Source organism: Eucyclogobius newberryi, unplaced genomic scaffold (assembly GCF_026437365.1).
Source record: "Eucyclogobius newberryi isolate DKJ021-1_F unplaced genomic scaffold, fEucNew1.0.hap1 SCAF_19, whole genome shotgun sequence".
Classification (NCBI taxonomy): Eukaryota; Metazoa; Chordata; class Actinopteri; order Gobiiformes; family Gobiidae; genus Eucyclogobius; species Eucyclogobius newberryi.
This window is the reverse complement of record NW_027315823.1, coordinates 4,542,504-4,556,094: the sequence shown is the minus strand read 5'-3', so window position 1 is coordinate 4,556,094 and position 13,591 is coordinate 4,542,504. Positions and strand designations below refer to the sequence as shown.

The 13,591-nt window shown below is 50.0% G+C and overlaps 1 protein-coding gene across 1 annotated transcript; it reads right to left on the bottom strand.

Moving 5' to 3' along the window:
* Positions 1–4,039: 4,039 nt before the first annotated feature.
* Positions 4,040–9,710, bottom strand: phf13 (PHD finger protein 13). The gene is made up of 5 exons (XM_072451487.1): positions 9,308–9,710; positions 7,320–7,421; positions 6,682–6,864; positions 5,518–6,010; positions 4,040–4,605 (listed from the first exon to the last, which is right to left on the bottom strand). The coding sequence occupies exons 1-5, from the start codon at positions 9,350–9,352 to the stop codon at positions 4,295–4,297; spliced, it is 1,134 nt and encodes a 377-aa protein (XP_072307588.1). The 5' UTR covers positions 9,353–9,710; the 3' UTR covers positions 4,040–4,294.
* Positions 9,711–13,591: the final 3,881 nt, after the last annotated feature.

The following is a 13,591-nucleotide window of genomic DNA, read 5'->3' as shown; positions in this document are numbered from 1 at the left end:
ACCAAAGCCAGGACCAAAGCCAGGCCAGGACCAAGGCCAGGCCAGGACCAAGGCCAGGCCAGGACCAAGGCCAGGCCAGGACCAAGGCCAGGCCAGGACCAAGGCCAGGACCAAAGCCAGGACCAAAGCCAGGCCAGGACCAAGGCTAGGCCAGGACCAAGGCCAGGCCAGGACCAAGGCCAGGACCAAGGCCAGGCCAGGACCAAGGCCAGGACCAAAGCCAGGACCAAAGCCAGGCCAGGACCAAGGCCAGGCCAGGACCAAGGCCAGGCCAGGACCAAGGCCAGGACCAAGGCCAGGACCAAGGCCAGGCCAGGACCAAGGCCAGGACCAAGGCCAGGCCAGGACCAAGGCCAGGACCAAGGCCAGGACCAAGGCCAGGACCAAGGCCAGGACCAAGGCCAGGACCAAGGCCAGGCCAGGACCAAGGCCAGGACCAAGGCCAGGACCAAGGCCAGGACCAAGGCCAGGTCACATTTATTCTTACACTTAAGTCTTGGGACAAGACCAGAAAAAGTCCTTGTGTTGTTTCAGAACTTTAACGCTTTTCCTCGGTTTGTCCCAAAGTCGCTTCGTAAATATGGCTTAAAAGTCACAAACCGGCAAAGACTCAACTGGCACAAGCACAAACACGTAATCCAGGAAACGGAGGAAGTGAACGAGGAAGTGAACGAGTAAACACTGAAGAGAACACTGGAGCGAACACTAGAGCGAACACTAGAGCGAACACTAGAGTGAGCACTAGAGAACACTAGAGTGAACACTGGAGAGAACACTAGAGCGAACACTAGAGCGAACACTAGAGCGAACACTAGAGCGAACACTAGAGCGAACACTAGAGCGAACACTGAAGAGAACACTAGAGCGAACACTAGAGCGAATACTAGAGAGAACACTAGAGAGAACACTGAAGAGAACACTAGAGCGAACACTAGAGCGAACACTGAAGAGAACACTAGAGCGAACACTAGAGTGAGCACTAGAGAACACTAGAGTGAACACTGGAGAGAACACTAGAGGGAACACTTGAGCGAACACTAGAGAGAACACTGAAGAGAACACTGAAGAGAACACTAGAGCGAACACTAGAGCGAACACTGGAGAGAACACTAGAGCGAACACTAGAGCGAACACTAGAGCGAACACTGAAGAGAACACTAGAGCGAACACTAGAGCGAACACTGGAGAGAACACTGGAGAGAACACTAGAGCGAACACTAGAGCGAACACTAGAGAGAACACTAGAGAGAACACTAGAGCGAACACTAGAGAGAACACTGAAGAGAACACTGAAGAGAACACTAGAGCGAACACTAGAGCGAACACTGGAGAGAACACTAGAGCGAACACTAGAGCGAACACTGAAGAGAACACTAGAGCGAACACTAGAGCGAACACTAGAGAGAACACTAGAGTGAACACTAGAGCGAAAACTAGAGCGAACACCGAAGAGAACACTAGAGTGAACACTAGAGTGACCACTGAAGAGAACACTAGAGTGACCACTGAAGAGAACACTAGAGTGACCACTGAAGAGAACACTAGAGTGACCACTGGAGAGAACACTAGAGCAAACACTGAAGAGAACACTAGAGCGAGCACTGAAGAGAACACTAGAGCGAACACTGAAGAGAACACTAGAGTGAGCACTAGAGAACACTAGAGTGACGACTGGAGAGAACACTAGAGCGAGCACTGAAGAGAACACTAGAGCGAGCACTGAAGAGAACACTAGAGAACACTAGAGTGAACCCTGGAGAGAACACTAGAGTGAACACTAGAGAGCACTAGAGTGAACCCTGGAGAGAACACTAGAGTGACCACTGAAGAGAACACTAGAGTGACCACTGAAGAGAACACTAGAGTGAACACTGAAGAGAACACTAGAGTGAACACTGAAGAGAACACTGAAGAGAACACTAGAGTGAACACTAGAGTGAACCCTGGAGAGAACACTGAAGAGAACACTAGAGTGACCACTGAAGAGAACACTAGAGTGAACACTAGAGAACACTGGAGAACACTAGAGTGAACCCTGGAGCAAACACTGAAGAGAACACTAGAGTGAACACTAGCGTGAACACTAGAGTGACCACTGAAGAGAACACTAGAGTGACCACTGGAGAGAACACTAGAGTGAACCCTGAAGAGAACACTAGAGAGAACACTAGAGTGAACACTGAAGAGAACACTAGAGTGAACACTAGAGTGAACACTAGAGAACACTAGAGTGACCACTGAAGAGAACACTAGAGTGAACACTGAAGAGAACATTGGAGTGAACACTAGAGAACACTAGAGTGAACACTGAAGAGAACATTGGAGTGAACACTAGAGAACACTAGAGTGAACACTGGAGCGAACGCGCCGTGAGCGAACGGAGAACACGACTTTTGATCTGGCGTTAAACGGGAAAGAGAATTCAAATACGGCTCGCGCGGTGGGAAAAGGCCCAGAACGTGTCAAAGTGAAGTTTTTAACGTGTTGGAACATTTAGTTTAAACAGTCGTAAAAAGTAAATACCAGTAATAACGGGATGTTTTCCAAAAGAATTGACGTTCAGCTTTTTATTTAAAACATTTCCATTGCACACTTTTAAAAAACTAAATAAACGGTTGAAATGTGGCGACTGAAGGCTTTTAGACAACGTTTGATTGAAATCGTTTTATTATTTTTTTGACATTTCAATCTGAAAATGGCGCCGTTTGTCCGTGCGTTTTGGAGTCGTTTATTCCAGAGCCGAACGTGAAAGTGGAAGACTTGGAGTTCCATAAATAACACTAAAATGATTATCTTACAACCGTTCTACTTTTCAATGAGACGTTTTGAAGCTTTGAGCATCGTCTTTGAGCAGAAACACACTTTTTATCCCACAAAATTCAAACCCATGTTTATGTAACACTGAGGCAACGGTTCAATTAAAGCAGAAAATAATGTCTCAAGTTTCCACGTCGCACGTCACCGGCTTCTCCCGGTTTGAACAAGAACCAAGCTTCTCTTTAGTCTTGGTTTAGTCCCGGTTCTAGTCCCGGTTTGAACAAGAACCAAGCTTCTCTTTAGTCTTGGTTTAGTCCCGGTTCTAGTCCCGATTTAATCTTAGTTTAGTCCTGGTTTAAGTCTCGTTCTTATATGTAGTCTGCAATTGTCACCATCCATTAGATTTTGGTTCGAGTCCCGGTTCGAGTCCCGGTTCGAGTCCCGGTTCGAGTCCCGGTTCGAGTCCCGGTTCGAGTCCCGGTTCGAGTCTTGGTTCTAGTCTTGGTTCGAGTCTTGGTTCGAGTCCCGGTTCACCACAAATAGCGGCGCTGCTAATCCTCCACTTCAACGCGCCTCTTTCACCACCGTTTCCAGCAGAGGGCGCCATGCTGAGTCTTATTGTCCGTAAAAACATCCGCTCTAAAGCTAAAAACGTGGAACTAAACGGTAAAATAAGCAGAGAAGCCTGAATGAAGCGCAACGTGGAGGCTTCAAGTGAGAAACAAAGTGCCCACGATCTTCTCCTACAGATCCCAGCATGCACCAGGGTGTGGCAGTACGGCAGGAGGGGGGTGTGGCAGTACGGCAGGAGGGGGAGGGGCGTCTCCATGGCAGCTCCAGTCATCCTTAATGTGATTGTCTGAGGAGGAATCTAAAATGTCTTCTGCAAAACCAGGAAGTCCTTATATTTAGGTCCATCAACGGAACGAGGGAAAAGACTGGACCAAACGAGGAAACGCACAAAACGCGCGATGAGAACGTTTAGTTTAAATTAGAACATTTAGTTTAAATCAGTCTGTTTAAGACGTTTGTGGACGGGCAATTCTATTGGACGACTTAATAAAAACATTTACAACCAATTAAAAGTGTAAATATGTGACTGAAGGCATTTAGAAAGAATATCTATGAATAAAATTATTATTTATGAATACATTATTATTATTAATAATATAATAATGGTAATAATATTCTAATAAATAATAATATTGTCAGTATTATTATGATTATGAATAATAGTAATATTACTGATAATAATGACAATATTAATATCAATATATAGTATAAATATATAATAATGTCTTCAGTCCGTTTAGTCCACAATTCCTAAAATATTATTAATGATTCCAGTTAATCGCTGCAGCTTTAGATCTGACCCAACATGAATAACGATCACAAACGGACAAACGTTTCTCGTGTGGCGTTTTCCTATGAGGTCCGGCTTTTCCTCTCGAGAAGGGAAACCTGAAGGGGGCAGCACTGAGTCCATTCCACAGTCCAGGGTCCACTCGTCCTGTTTGTGTCCAGCTTCAGTCCAGCTTCAGTCCAGCAGGTGCTTTTTGGGTCCGACTCGCGAGCGGTTGGACCGGCGAGCGTCGTGTCCTGCTGCTTCGCCCGCTCCGCCAGCCGCGCCCGCTCCGCCTTCTCCGCCCGGCGCGCCCTCTCCGCCCGCCTCGCCCCCGAGCCCTCGCGCCCGGCAGCTCTGGCACACGTAGGTCTCGGGCACGTGGTTCTTGCGGATCTTGGCGCAGGACAAGTGGATCCAGGTGTTGCACGTGTTGCACTCGATCATGGCTCGACCCGCGAACGGCTTCATGCAGAAGCAGGTCACCAGGTCCCACGAGTCATCGTCTGTGAGGGACAGAGGACATGAGGTCAGCGAGCGCAGCAAGGACATGAGGTCAGGGAGGTCAGGAGGCCAGCGAGACCAGCGAAGTCAGCGAGGTCAGCGAAGTCATGAGGTCAGCGAAGTCATGGAGGACACCAGGTCAGGGAGGTTAGCGAAGTCAGCGAGGACACCAGGTCAGGGAGGTTAGCGAAGTCATGGAGGACACCAGGTCAGGGAGGTTAGCGAAGTCATGGAGGACACCAGGTCAGGGAGGTTAGCGAAGTCAGCGAGGACACCAGGTCAGGGAGGTTAGCGAAGTCAGCGAGGACACCAGGTCAGGGAGGTTAGCGAAGTCAGCGAGGACACCAGGTCAGGGAGGTCAGGAAGGTCAGCGAAGTCAGCGAAGTCAGGGAAGTCAGGGAAGTCAGGGAAGTCAGGGAAGTCAGAGAAGTCAGAGAAGTCAAAGAAGTCAGAGAAGTCAGCGAAGTCAGAGAAGACACCAGGTCAGGGAGGTCAGCGAGGTCAGGGAAGTCAGGGAGGTCAGCGGGGTGAGGGAGGACACCAGGTCAGGGAAGTCAGCGAAGTCAGCGAGGACACCAGGTCAGGGAGGTCAGCGAAGTCAGCGAGGTCAGCAAGGTCAGGGAAGTCAGCGAGGACACCAGGTCAGGGAGGTCAAGGAGGTCAGGGAAGTCAGCGAAGTCAGGGGTGAAGGACAGCATTACCTTGACATATTTTTTTACCATGTACAAAACTAAACAACTATACAGGCTGTTCCCCTTAAAAAGACAAGGGATCCGCACAGTCTCCGCTCACAGTCTCCGCCCACAGTCCCTCTCCTACTTTAAGTGTGTTAAGTGTTCTACTTTTCACTCTGAGCATTCCAAACAAACACATCTGGCATTTGTAGCTCGGGTGTGATTTGTTGGCGCTCTGACCTGAGTCCACCATGATGTCCTCGTCCTCTCCGGAGCCGTCCTCGTCCCTGAACACCACCTGCTTGCCCTGCCTGAACACCGTCCTGTTGGCGGGCAAACCCTGGAGCTTCTGCGCGACGGCGCCGCCCTGCAGGTCCCAGAGGCGCCGCTCGTCCTCCCGCTCATCCTCCCGCTCATCCTCCCGCTCATCCTCCCGCTCGTCCTCCCGCTCGTCCTCCCGCTCGTCCTCCCGCTCGTCCTCCCGCTCGTCCTCCCTGCCACTGCCGTACTCGCGCGGCTCCTCTTTGCACGCCGGGGACGAGCGGGCGGGGCTAGGCGGAGCGATGCTGATGTCGTCGTCGGGCTCGTCCTTGATCGTCCGGCCGCACTGGAGCTCGGGGACATACGGCGGCGAGCGCGTCACACCTGGGTAGTGCTCGCGCTCCTTTCGCCGCTTCTTCTTCAGTTTGTCGGCTTTTCGGCGCTCGTCCGCGTGAAACTGGCCGACGGTGCGCTGAGAAAGGGTCAAGACGTGTCAGAATATGCTTAATAAAGTAACAAGAATAAACATTTGAGGTTGTGACTTTGGAACCGCCTTCGATCTCAGGAACTCATTTATTTCTACTCTGAGCTAATGTCAACAAACACTAAAAACTCTCAAACAGAACTAGTAACTTTGGCAATAGACAATAGAGCTCCCCCTGCTGCTCCCTTTGGAACTACACTGTCGGAGAACAGACTCAAAAGATTTTTCGTCCCATTTCTCTCTCGAAATAAGACAAAAAAACATTTAACGTTGCCAAACATAAAGAGTCAGGGTTTCTCAGGGGAGTCGTCTTCTGGTCGATGTCGGCAAATGTTACGAGACAGCAGGGGGCGCCGAAAGTACAGATTTAACCATCACAGGAACTTAAAGACGTTTAATAGGGTGAAAATGTGACTTAGTTCCGCTTTAAATTAAAAGAATCCACATTTTGGCAGCTTGGGTCGTTTCCTTGTCATTATGTATTATCATGAATTATTATGTTATTATGTTTCAGTACGGTTCAGCTGAAACAACTACAGAGACCATCGAGTCAGCCCGACACTCCCTGACCCTCCCCTCGGCTCCGCCCGACCCTTCTCCTCCGTCCTCCGCACATATGTGTATAACATCATAACTCAGCTTGCGTCTCTTTAAATCACCTCTTTCTTGGCGTGTCCAGGCAGAGCGCCCCCTGGATGTGGGCGTTTCCGGCTGCGGTCCTGCGCGGGGACTTTGCTGGGTCGTGGCGGGCAGGAGGCCGAGGGTCCCGGAGTCCAGCCGTCACTGTCCGCCGTGCTGCCCGTGCTGTTGGGCGGACTGGAGCTGCTGCGCACGGGCGAGTCCTGTACCACGAGAGCAACAGAGGTCAGGTCACGGGGTCAGCGTCAGGTCACGGGGTCAGCGTCAGCTCACGGGGTCCGCGGCAGGTCAACGTCAGGTCACGAGGTCAACGTCATCATTTGGAAGGTTTTTAATGATGTTTTTAAGTCCAGTTCGGCCTGGCTCTTGTAATATATTGGAAAAATTCACTGGACAAATAAATACTTTGAGAAGTAGTGGCTTTAAGTTTGTGATATAGTCAACACATTTGCATTTTCATTGCGTTGTAAAGTCACCGTGGCACTTCTTTACACCGCTTTACTCTGTCTCAAGTGCCCACGACCTCACGTGCCGCCTCGGGCGTGGCCACCTCAAGCGTGGCCACCTCGAGCGTGCCACCTCGAGCGTGCCACCTCGAGGGTGCCACCTCGAGGGTGCCACCTCGAGGGTGTCATCTCGGGCCGTTGCCTTCACTCACCTCCTGTGGGTACGGGATGTAGCCGGCATAGGCCAAAACAAACGTGCAAAACTTGTTGAAGTCCTCGACCGTCCTCCGCCTCCCGTACTGAGGACTGAAACCCTGAAAAACACAAACACGCTTTAGCACCACGAGCTCAGAGTTAAAGCTTCAATCTGGAACATTCCTAATGTCTTTGAAAACTGCGGTCATAAAGCCTCTCCTAAAGAAGAGCAGTCTTGATGCCGCAGTACTGAGTCATTACCGCCCCAAGGGTCAGTCCTGGGACCCCTTCTGTTCACCGGCCTCCTGCTGGTGCCAGAGTCAGGACTAAACATGGACCGGCCTCCTGCTGGTGCCAGAGTCAGGACTAAACATGGACCGGCCTCCTGCTGGTGCCAGAGTCAGGGCTAAACATGGACCAGCCTCCTGCTGGTGCCAGAGTCAGGACTAAACATGGACCGGCCTCCTGCTGGTGCCATATGACTGAAGGGATTTTCTTTGCACTCTTCTCTTTTATGTCTTAAACCCTTTTGTGATTTTAATGCATTTTTTTTTTATCTTAAGCTATTATTTGAAACACATTTTTTTTCAATCTTATGCAAAAATATATAGTTTATAATAATATCAAAACATTTTCTATATTATCTAAATGTTCATATATCGTCCACATCTAAATAAACAAACATAGAATTAACCACAAAAGTACTACTAAAAGTACAATCACCCCGAAAAAAATCAATAAATGACGAGTATTTGCAATTTCCACAACTGAAATTTAACAATAAAACACGATAAAAAAAACTTACCAGAAACAAAAACATGAATATTGATCTAAACTCATTTAATAAACATGAATATTGAACTAAACTCATTCAACAAAAATAAATATTGGACTAAACTAATTCAACAAACATAAATATTGGACTGAACTCATTCAACAAACACGAATATTGGACTAGACTCATTCAACAAACATGAATATTGGACTAAACTCATTCAACAAACATGAATATTGGACTAAACTCATTCAACAAACATGAATATTGGACAAAAACTCATTCAACAAACATGAATATTGGACTGAACTCATTCAACAAACATAAATATTGGACTAAACTCATTCAACAAACATAAATATTGGACTAAACTCATTCAACAAACATAAATATTGGACTAAACTCATTCAACAAACATGAATATTGGACTAAACTCATTCAACAAACATGAATATTGGACTAAATGTATTGAACAAACACGAATATTGGACAAAATTCGCAGTTTCGTAAATCATAAATCTATAGTTTAAATGGCTGGACATAAACAAACAACGTCTGTTCTGGATTTGACAGACGCGTCGTCAAAGTTGCAAACATCCGCTCCAAAACAACGTTAATGACATAAAAGGACATAATAAAAAGGACAAACGCGAGGAAAACGTTATGAAAATGTAGTTAGTTTGTGTCCTGGTCCCAACCCCCACAGAGGAGCCACAAACGCCATGAAAACACGAGCAAAGAGAAGCTAACGCCACAAAACACGAGCCGAATCTCGCTCCAACTTCACTGACAAATAAAAGCGCGACATTCGGTGCAAAGCGCGACGCGAAACGATCAAATGTCGACGGCGATTTTCACGCGCGATCGTTTTGTTTTCGCCGTTTTTTAATCGCGAACCCCGGCACAAAAGCGTGTGTGCGATCACACCGCGTTAGCACCGCGGCTAGCCACCGTGATGGAATGTCCACTTCCATCCCGCAATAACGCGCGACATTCGGCAAAGTATCTCGTTTGCTTTGCGGCGGCGAGTAGCGACGACGCGCGGGGAGTAATCGGCCGGAGCGTGTCTCGATGTCACGCATTTCAAACTCTCGTAATTTGCGTGGCTACAGCCGTGGTTAGCATCGGGAGCTAACTGAATGACATGTTGACGTTGTGCGCTCGCTAGCCGCGTCACACATCGTGCAGCGTCGCGTTAGCAAACACAAAATAGTTGAATAAAAGTCTGACCTCGGGTTGAAACGTCTGCGACGTGGACGGCTCGACGTCACCCATCTTCGCCGAATGTCCCAGCTCGGTTTAGCGGCACTTCCACGGTGTGACAGCCGAGTTCCGCCGCCCCAAACGCGGGCAGAGCTAGCGTCGGGCTCGCGGTGCTACTTCTTCGGCTACAAACGCGAGAAGCAACAGTGTCACTTCGATGGAGATCCGCGGAACAAGTGCTCGAGGCGCGGGTGAAACGGGGGTGGGAAACGTCCCGGTAAACGGCTGCGGAGACGTGTCCGGGGGCGGGGGGGCGGTGGAGACGTGTGGGGATTCCGTGCACCGATGCGCGCTGCTCGTCCTGTCCCGGGCACAGTGCGGGGTCGCGGGGGGGAGCGTCTGTCACAGCTGCCCGTCTCCTCCGGTTGTTCTGCCGAGAGACGCGAAACAGCGCCCTCGTCTGGCCCAAAGTGTCATAGCAGGGGTTATACTGAATACATTATGTTCTATTTAGTCCTTATTTCTGCTCTTTATTCAGTCAATACTGTTAACCCTGAACATGTGTCACTCATCTTCATAATCATGTGCAATACTGTCATATCCATGTGCAATACTGTCATATTCATGTGCAATACTGTCATAATCATGTGCAATACTGTCATAATAATGTGCAATACTGTCATTATCATGTGGAATACTGTCATACCATGTGCAATAGTGCCATACCATGTGCAATACTGTCATAATACTGTCACACCATGTGCAATACTGTCATAACCATGTGCAATACTGTCATAAGGCGCTGGTACAGCTGGCAGCCCGGTGTAAACGCTCTCTCTTCTTTCTCACACTTATTGTGCTTTATCTCCTATATTTTGTAAATATAGTTAGTATATTTTTTCTATTTTACTGTACGATAGGGACACGCGCTGGAATAGTTTTTTAATTCAACTGTTTTTGACTTTTTTTCGGCTGGATTTGAGCGTTTTTCGTTGCGTTCGTTGTGTTGTTGTGACGTGAGCTAGCTCCGAGCGAGCCCACCAGCCCCCGCCCGCGCCCTCCGGCCGCGCTAAAGTACGGCGTGTCGTCGGTACACGTTTATATACACGTTTATATGAAAGAGGAACTTCACGAACGATCGGGACACGCACTGGAATCGCTTTAAATTAACTTGTTTTGACTTTATTCGGCTGGATTGAGTGTTTTCGTCGTGTCGTTGCGATGTGCCTTGGCTCTGAGTCCCCCGGCTCCGGCCCCGCCCCCCGGCCGGCGCCATACCGCGTTTACACAAAGGAAGAACTCATGAAACTGCGGAGAACAGTCGTCTTACCCGGAGATCGCCACGTTATCCCGGCGGACATCCTAAGGAAAACGCAACGAGGCAGACGGGCTGGACGTAAACTCCGAGAGAAGAGAGGGACAAACAGGAAGTCGGTTCCCGACGTAGTCATGGGTAACGTGAGGTCCCTTCAAAATAAAATGACGGATATAGCGAGCCTCATGCGATCCCAGAGGGTTTATAGGGACAGCAGCGTCTTGATTTTCACAGAGACCTGGTTAACAGCAGAAATGCCAGACTCTATTGTAGGTTTGGACAATTTTCATCTGCTGCGGGCGGACAGAACGAGAGAATGCTTGAAGAAAAGAGGTGGAGGTCTGGCGGTGTATGTGAACACGAGCTGGTCCAAACCCGAACACTGCACAGTGAGGGAGCAGCTATGTAGCAAGGATATTGAACTATTGGCTATTGGCATGAGGCCATATTATCTGCCCCGGGAGTTCTCACATGTGATTTTGATCGCAGTCTATGTGGCCCCGTCTGCCAATGCTGAAAATGCTTGTGAAGCACTGCTCTCCTGCACCTGTAGGCTGCAAACACAGCACCCACAGGCTCTCTTCCTCATCTCTGGTGACTTTAACCACGCTTCTCCCTCTTCTGTTCTACCAACATACACCCAGTATGTTACCTGCCCCACCAGAGACAATAGAACATTGGACTTGTTTTTTGCCAACACCAAAGAGGCTTATTCTTCTTCCCCCCTCCCTCCCCTGGGCAGCTCGGACCACAACCTTGTACATCTGAGGCCTGTGTATGAACCCATCGTGCGCAGGCAGCCTGTGGTGTCCCGTGAGGTGAGGATGTGGTCTGCTGAGAGCGAGGAGGCTCTGAGGGACTGCTTCAGCACCACTGTCTGGACTGAGCTTTATGACCCACATGGGGAGGACATCAACACCATCACAGAGTGCATCACGGACTACATCAACTTATGTTTTGAGAACATTGTTCCCTCCCGGACGGTGCAGTGTTTTCCAAACAACAAGCCATGGATTAACCGTGAACTGAAGGCTCTGCTGAAGGAGAAGAAGAGAGCCTTCAGGTCAGGGAACAAGGAGGAGCTGAGGACTGTGCAGAAGGAGCTGAGGAGGAAGATCAGGCAGGCTGAGGCCGGCTACAAGAGGAGGATGGAGGAGCAGCTGCAGCAAAAGAACATTCAGGGAGTGTGGAGGAGCCTGAAAACCATCTCGGGCTTCAAAATCCCCCCTGCCCAGACAGAGGGGGATCTACAGTGGGTGAATGATTTAAATGATCACTTCTTGAGGTTTGATCGGTCACCCGCCCCTCCCCCTGCACAGCTGCATGCTCCCTCTTCCACAGCTGGACAATGTCCTGCATCTGCTCCTCTTCGCTTATCTGCCCCGGACCATCAGCTCCCCACTTCGCCTGGACTCACCCATCCCCCCAGCACACGGTCCCCCTGCCAACCACTGACTGTCACAGCAGCACAGGTGAGGAGTGAGCTGAAGAGGATTAAAGTGAGGAAGGCAGCAGGACCTGATGGCATCAGCCCCAGGCTCCTTAAGTCCTGCGCAGATGAACTGTGTGGAGTTATGGAGCATGTATTCAACATGAGCCTGAAGCTGAGGGTGGTACCACAGGTCTGGAAGACCTCCTGTCTGGTACCTGTGCCCAAGACACCGCGCGCCAAAGACCTCAACAGCTTCAGGCCAGTGGCTCTCACGTCCCACCTGATGAAGACACTGGAGCGGCTGGTCCTGGACCACCTCCGCTCCACCGTGAGCTCAGCCATGGACCCGCTGCAGTTTGCATATCGGTCTGGCATCGGAGTGGAGGACGCCGTCATCTCCCTGCTGCACCGCTCTCTCTCTCACCTGGAAAAGCCTGGCAGCTCTGTGAGGATTCTGTTCTTCGATCTTTCCAGCGCCTTCAACACCATCCAGCCGCTGCTCCTGAGGGACAAGCTGGAGACTGCTGGTGTGGAGTATGACCTGGCAGAGTGGATCCTGGACTACCTCACAGACCGACCCCAGTTTGTGAGAGCCCGGAACTGTGTGTCTGACACTCGGACCTGCAGTGTGGGGGCGCTCCAGGGCACTGTCCTCGCGCCCTTTCTCTTCACCCTTTACACTGCAGACTTCAGACATGACACGGACAGCTGTGTCCTGCAGAAGTTCTCTGACGACTCTGCCATCATCGGACTCATCACGGACGACGATGACGCGGAGTACAGAGGACTGGCGCAGGACTTTGTGGACTGGTGTCAGCGGAACCACCTCCTCATCAACGCGGGGAAGACCAAGGAGATGGTGGTGGATTTCCGCAGACGCCACCCCACTGCCCCCTCACCAGTGAACATCCAGGGACGGGACATTGAGAGAGTGGACTCATACAAGTACCTGGGTGTTCATCTGAACCACAAACTGGACTGGACTCATAACACAGACGCACTGTACAGGAAGAGCCAGAGTCGGCTCTACCTCCTGAGGAGACTCAGGTCTTTTGGAGTGACAGGGCCACTCCTGAAGACCTTCTACGACTCTGTGGTGGCACCAGCCCTCCTGTACGGTGTGGCCTGCTGGAGCAGCAGCATCACAGAGAGGGAGAGGAAGAGGCTGGACAGAGTCATCAAGATGTCCAGCTCCGTCCTGGGCTGTGCTCTGGACTCGGTGCGGGAGGTGGGGGACAGGAGGGTCCTGGCTAGATTCACATCTATGCTGGACCATGATTGTCGCCCCCTGCAGGACACTCTCTCCGCTCTGGAGAGCAGCTTCAGTGAGAGACTGATCCACCCTCGATGTGTGAAGGAAAGGTTCCGTAGGTCTTTCCTTCCTGCTGCTGTCAGACTTTATAACAAAAACTGTTAGTACTGAACACTCGCAATACTGACCTAACCTAATACTGATGTGCAATTCTGTCATATGTGCAATTGCTGTTGGAATTCATGTGCAATTACTGTGAAATTCATGTGCAATCTATGTGCTGTCGTGACACATATTCATGTGCAATAAGAT

What these genes read in the sequence shown, in the direction of transcription:
- phf13 (XM_072451487.1), bottom strand. Translation starts at nt 9,352, where the DNA reads ATGGGTGACGTCGAGCCGTCCACGTCGCAGACGTTTCAACCCGAG. An exon ending in ACATCCCGTACCCACAGGAG is followed by an intron (nt 6,865 to 7,319) that starts GTGAGTGAAGGC and finishes CTCGTGGTACAG; the next exon opens with GACTCGCCCGTGCGCAGCAG. An exon ending in CTGGACACGCCAAGAAAGAG is followed by an intron (nt 6,011 to 6,681) that starts GTGATTTAAAGA and finishes ACCCTTTCTCAG; the next exon opens with CGCACCGTCGGCCAGTTTCA.